The following is a 5,627-nucleotide window of genomic DNA, read 5'->3' on the forward strand; positions in this document are numbered from 1 at the left end:
TAAAATAATCTTGAATCATTTCAATTTTCAATAATCTTTGGACAAATCGAAATCAAGGGAAAAAATTGAGATGAAGTAAGTACTATTAATAGTGTTACAATTTCCAATTATGAAAAAAAAATTCACAAATACAAATGCATTACTCTTTTTCCCATAATTAATAAAAAAAGAAATGGAAAAAAAGTGTTGATCAACAGAAGCTGCAATAAAAGACAGAAAAAGGTGGTCTTTATTTGTAGGTTGAAGCCAAATGGAGCTATTATACAATAATACAAATGCGAATTATCTTATGCCTACTTACTGAGGAATTTAAAACTAAATATACAAACATAAAATTTCAATCTTGAATAAAAGAGCCAAAGCTTATTCCCTAGCCTTACTATTTTTGTGAAAATTCAAGAAAAATGGAAAGCCTAGAGCCAGCAATGTACATAAACACTATAAGAGCTCACAAAAACTGCAAACTCCTGCAATAGCTTACTCTAGCTATCAAGAACCAAAACTTAAGCAACAAAACCTCAATTTCTTATTGTTCCTTCCTTTGATAGCATTGTTTGCTTCTGCACTCACCAAATTCTCTCCTTTCGTGCTCTCCGAATCCATAGAGGGTAGTAGATTGTGAGCCGGGCTCATGCCATCTTCATCCGGTGCAATCTTGCTTTGGTTTGTTTCCCTCGCGCTGGAGTTGGAGCGCCTGAATAAAAACAAATTTTCATGTAAAACCCATCACCTCACATTCACATTATGTAACTAGTGATTGTTTATTTCTGGCTGATAGAAAAGATACCTGGAGTTATGATTGTCAGAGCTGCTTCTGGCAGTTTGGACAACCACTTCTGCCGATCTAAGTTTTGATGATTCGACACAAGCCTGGTTTCTTTTCCTTATTTCATCAGCTTCCCACGAGATAGATTCTGTCGCAGCATCATTCTCCAAGCTCAACACATCTCCGTTGTTGAGGTCAGACCGAACTTGACCAGGGCTACGGTTGTAGTCCCGGAGTATAGAAATGGCCTTTTCCAGTGTTCCTAAAGCTCTTTGAACCTCAGGACTGATGCTAACCTTAGTTTGTACATCACATGTGAAATGTTCTGTTATTTCATGACCTTGTTCCACCTCAGTCGTACTAACTTCCATCATGTCTGTCCTATCCTCTACCGTGATCTCCTCAGCTAGACGACAATGCTGTTCTGAGCCTTTCTCCTCAAACTCCTCGATTTCATTGCCAACTTTGCTGTCGCTTGCGTCTGGATCCATGGCTTTGGAATCAATGGTGCATTCGTCGCGCAATGTGTCACTACTTTGTTGTTCAAGATTAGTGAGCGCATTCTCCAAAACTGGAGAAACCAGAGACATGTCTTCTTTATAAAGAGCCTCACGTACACGAGTGTAGAGAGGATCTTTTAAAGCCTCTTGAACTTCTATGTTGCCTTTCGCAGAAGCAACTTGCTGCAGTAGTTGCAAGACTGGGAAACATTAGGCTGCAAACAATGATATGATTCAAATTCAATTCCATTGACTGTGAAAGGGATTGAAAATAACCTTTTTATATAGCTTGAAACCACTGCCTACGAGCTGCCTCGCGACAAAATTGATAAATGCAGGAGGGACAAAGTCGAGTTTTATATCAAGATTTGCTATCGTCCTGCAGAGTTTTGAAAGCACGGTAGCAGTTATGAATTGAATAACAACGAGCTACATGACTCGAACTTTAAAGAGACTAAAGAAGAAAGTACATCATAGTGCTTACCTAAAGAAGCTTCTTTCTGCAGTGATTTTTTTTAAAGCAAAGCCTCCGTAGAGATCCATTCTCACGACGCCCTGTGCATCAGGTATCCCCTCTCCGGTGAACCCATGGATACTTCTGTCGATGGTCTCTGAGTCCGAGATCTGAGAAGCGTTTCATCATTTTTTGATTTGACAGAGAAACATGTTTCAGTAGGAACGAGAGCCAAAAAAATATGTAAATTACCGAGTTAAGAATCACCACGACAAGGCCGTCTTGGAAGTACTCAAATGTAAAATAATGTACTATAACTTCTCTGCCTGACATTGGCCATGAAAGCTTCATCCTTTCTTCCAAATATTTACATACATGTCAACACCTTAAACGCAGCATAGTAAGCTCGAGATTTGAGTTTTCTGTAGCACATACCTCACTAGTGCTATTTGTTCGCCATCTATAACTCTTTGGACACAATAGGATGCAGCAACTCTGAAAGTAGGAATCGCGATTTGAGGCCACCTGATAGAGTGGAAGGTTTATGTCAATTAACATGTGAAGGAATCATTTTCAAGTAAATTTTCTCATTCCTAAAGCGTTTTGGAGCGGATACCAAACGAACAAGATTTTGCAGCCTGTGATTCGATGTAAGAAATGCAATTGAATGTTGCTTACCCTATAACTAACTAATGGAATCTTCCCAAGATTAAGAAAGGAATCAAGAACTTTCTAAGACTGAAGTAAAATGGTCAGCTTTTTCCTCTTACCATTTCTTGTAAAGGTCAGCGTCTGACGAAATGCATAGACCTGTTAAATGCAAAGAAAGTATACACGAAGCATGTTAAGAATATTTCCGAATCACAAATTATTAAAAGGGATTTGTTGAGCAAGCTTACAAACATCAACTGGCCCATCCACATAGCCTTCAGCAAGTAGTGTATGAAAAGGGGTTCCCTCTGGCCCCTCCCGATACATGACTCGCAATTCTTCAGTGTCTTGTTTTACCTAATAATTTGCCATTTACAACCAGTAAATCCCATGACTGAGCAACTGACTCGATAATAAACTCAAAACGCACAAACCATCATGGTAACAGAGAACAAGTATATGATAGAGAGACGGGACTACCGAAGATGGTTCCCTGATTGTACATATTAGCAACCTTACAGGCATAGAAAACAAAATTCAATTGAGAAATGCAGAATTCCATCACGACGAATTTTTACTTAAAAATATGAATGCATACTTTCCAATTACTGTGTGAATCATTGCTGGAAGCACTCCTCAGCTCACTGAGGAACTTAAACACTTCTTTGCTCCTTCTTTCAATCGCGCAGTCAGTGTATTCTGCAAATCACAAACTGCAAATGTCACACAGCATATCTAAAGCATAACACCTTACTTGAAACAAAGTTGCATGATGAGGAAATTCAGTAAGAAAGCAAGACCTCCTAACTGAGAATCCATTGTCTGCAAAATTTGATTCTTGACAAGGGTATGAACCATTTCTTCATTGGTAAGTTCAGGTGATGTCAGTGTCTTCTCCAACCGGCTTCTGTAATCGGAGATATGGCCTTCCCCACCCATATTTGCATATCCCACACGAAAGCAAGGAATCAACGACTAAGTTCTAGCAAATAGTTGTACCATTTTCTTGATTTCTCCTGAAAACAAGGGAGAGGAGCACAAAAAATTACAAACAATCCAATATGAAAGCTCCATGACTATAAAGAACAAGTAGAATACATAATCAGTTTGACATAGTAAAGCTTGCTTAAATTCATGCCTTGAATAGTCAGATTGAGACCACAATTGACCACTGCAAATTCAGTGATACCCTTCTCAACCACAGAAGAAGAAATATGGATTTCTTTGTGAAGACAAAAAGAAGGAGGCCCCAAATACTTGAAATAGCACATTCATTAATGAAAAGTCTGCTGGAAATTTTCAATCACGGCCTTACAGAAAAACAAGACAACATTACCTACCACAAAAAATAGCAAAACCAATTCGGTATAAGACAGATGAAAAACGGCCTACGCAAGGGGGGGAAGAGAGAGAGAGAGAGAGAGAGAGAGTCCCATTTTCTCATTCTTGAGCAGAAGGGAGTAAAAAGTTACTAGCAACTCACACAAAGTAAATGACACACCCCACAAAATTTCCACAAATGATCACGCAGAGTTTCTCACTTTCTCCACACACAAAAGAGAAATCTTCATATACTTTTCCATCTGCAGAAAACTCAAGCTCTAGAGATAAAAATCGAATCTTTATCAAGAAACATCATACCAAATCATGCTTGGGGAAAGAGATGATCAAGAAAAAATAAGAAAACTCACCAGCAGCAGAATTGGCGAAGGCCCAGTTGGAAAGTTTTTGTGAAATTTGATGCTTGCAGATCTCAAACAGAAAATAAAATGAAAGAGGAGACAGCTTCAGCTGATTTGGAGGGAGGTTGCTCTAACATCAACACCGCCCTTTCTTGAACTTAACGAATTGCAAAACACACAGCAGAATAAAACGATGATGTTGCTGCTGCTGCAGAGAATCTGCTCATAAACTTATTAAATTAATAATATAAAACGTAACGAGATTTATTTAACTTTGATTATGTGTTGTGTCGTCGTCTTCTTTTCTATCTTGTGTTGTGCTGATGGGAATTATTGTTTTTACTTCATTCCGAAATGGGAATCCTAATCAGTTGACCATAATCATTACGGCTTCGAATTCTCATAATTAGTGCTCCGGAAAAGGTAGATTTCAGCTTATTTAAAGCAGGTTTCTTTAATCCGGGATAAATCTTGACTTGCGAATTTTGATGATTATTGTATTTATCGGTGTCATGTGATGATAAATCTCTTTCTGAGTCATGGTTATGATCGAATTTATTCTCATCTTTAATGACTTTTTTAATATAGTTTAATTTTTTAAAATTTACTTAAATATTCCAACTACTAACGATTACAGAGTGAATATATTGGGACTTTTGAAACTTACCAATTCTATTACTCTCTCCGTCCCGCTATTCATGTCTCGTTTCTTTTCGGCACGAAGATTAAGAAGACTAAAATTAAGAGTTAAATTGTGTCTTCAAAAAACTTAATATTCGTTTAATTAAGCACCGCACCACCGCCTGCACCACCACCTGCCCCACCGCCTGCACCACCGCACCACCGCCGGTAAATCACCACAACCCCACCCAAATCGAGCTCATAAATCTGCAACCCACCCAAATCGAACTTAGAAATCAAACGATTTCCCCCAACCAAATCTGCAACCCAAATTAGGGGTTATGGTTTTGCAGAGGGTTAGGGGAGATCAGAGGTGAGAGGCGGAGGCGGAGGAGATCAGAGGGAGGAAAAGGGCGGCGACGAGAATTGCTGTCGCTCAGCCAAGGGAGAGGCAGTTGTGGCTTCACTGAGCGCCGGAGTTTAGCAGAAGGAAGAGAGAGAGGCGAATACGGGCGGCGAGGCGCTGCGGTCACCGAGGGAGAGAAGTGACAGATCCGGGATCCAGCAGAGAGAAGGCGAAGGAGGAGAAGGTGCTGGTGGAGGCGCAGAGAGAGAGAGAGAGCCGAGAGTCTCTTTGCAGGTGGAAGCCAGGAGAGGGCAGAGCTCTGGTCGCCGAAAAACGAGCAGCGAGGCGCTGCGGTCACCGATGAGAGAAGTGACAGATCCGGCGTCCAATAGAGAGAATGCAACGGAGGAGAAGGTGAGGGCGGAGAAAGGCTTCCTCCGGCGACGAGCAGGGTGATGAGGGATAAGGTCCTCATCAGCGCAGCACACGACCCGTACCCCATACGTTACCAATATGAAAGATCTACTGACTTAATGATTATTGCACAGAATAGGAAAACTAACAGTGCAGGACAAAGAGTGAAGACCCCGGCACCCCCTTTGAGAGA

At 40.4% G+C, this 5,627-nt stretch overlaps 1 protein-coding gene across 2 annotated transcripts; it reads right to left on the reverse strand.

Moving 5' to 3' along the window:
* Nucleotides 1-206: 206 nt before the first annotated feature.
* LOC131002036 (uncharacterized) lies at nt 207-4,581 on the reverse strand. 2 transcript variants are annotated; one of them, XM_057928707.1, is made up of 11 exons: nt 4,063-4,581; nt 3,172-3,387; nt 2,970-3,070; nt 2,620-2,728; nt 2,491-2,530; nt 2,156-2,245; nt 1,973-2,072; nt 1,751-1,890; nt 1,543-1,645; nt 788-1,449; nt 207-694 (listed from the first exon to the last, which is right to left on the reverse strand). In XM_057928707.1, exons 2-11 carry the CDS (start codon nt 3,308-3,310, stop codon nt 490-492), a joined length of 1,689 nt encoding a protein of 562 aa, XP_057784690.1. In that variant the 5' UTR covers nt 3,311-3,387; nt 4,063-4,581; the 3' UTR covers nt 207-489. The 2 variants fall into 2 exon arrangements, with proteins under 2 accessions (XP_057784690.1, XP_057784691.1); XM_057928708.1 differs by lacking the exon at nt 4,063-4,581 and adding an exon at nt 3,510-3,709.
* Between the last annotated feature and the right edge of the window lie 1,046 nt (nt 4,582-5,627).

The sequence above is a fragment of the Salvia miltiorrhiza genome, chromosome 8 (assembly GCF_028751815.1).
Source record: "Salvia miltiorrhiza cultivar Shanhuang (shh) chromosome 8, IMPLAD_Smil_shh, whole genome shotgun sequence".
Lineage (NCBI taxonomy): Eukaryota > Viridiplantae > Streptophyta > Magnoliopsida > Lamiales > Lamiaceae > Salvia > Salvia miltiorrhiza.

Coding starts and splice junctions, on each gene's coding strand:
- LOC131002036 (XM_057928707.1), bottom strand. CDS start 3,310: ATGGGTGGGGAAGGCCATATCTCCGATTACAGAAGCCGGTTGGAGAAG. Junction 2,246..2,490: donor GCTGACCTTTACAAGAAATG/GTAAGAGGAAAA, acceptor CCACTCTATCAG/GTGGCCTCAAATCGCGATTC. Junction 1,646..1,750: donor GCAGAAAGAAGCTTCTTTAG/GTAAGCACTATG, acceptor AAAACTCTGCAG/GACGATAGCAAATCTTGATA.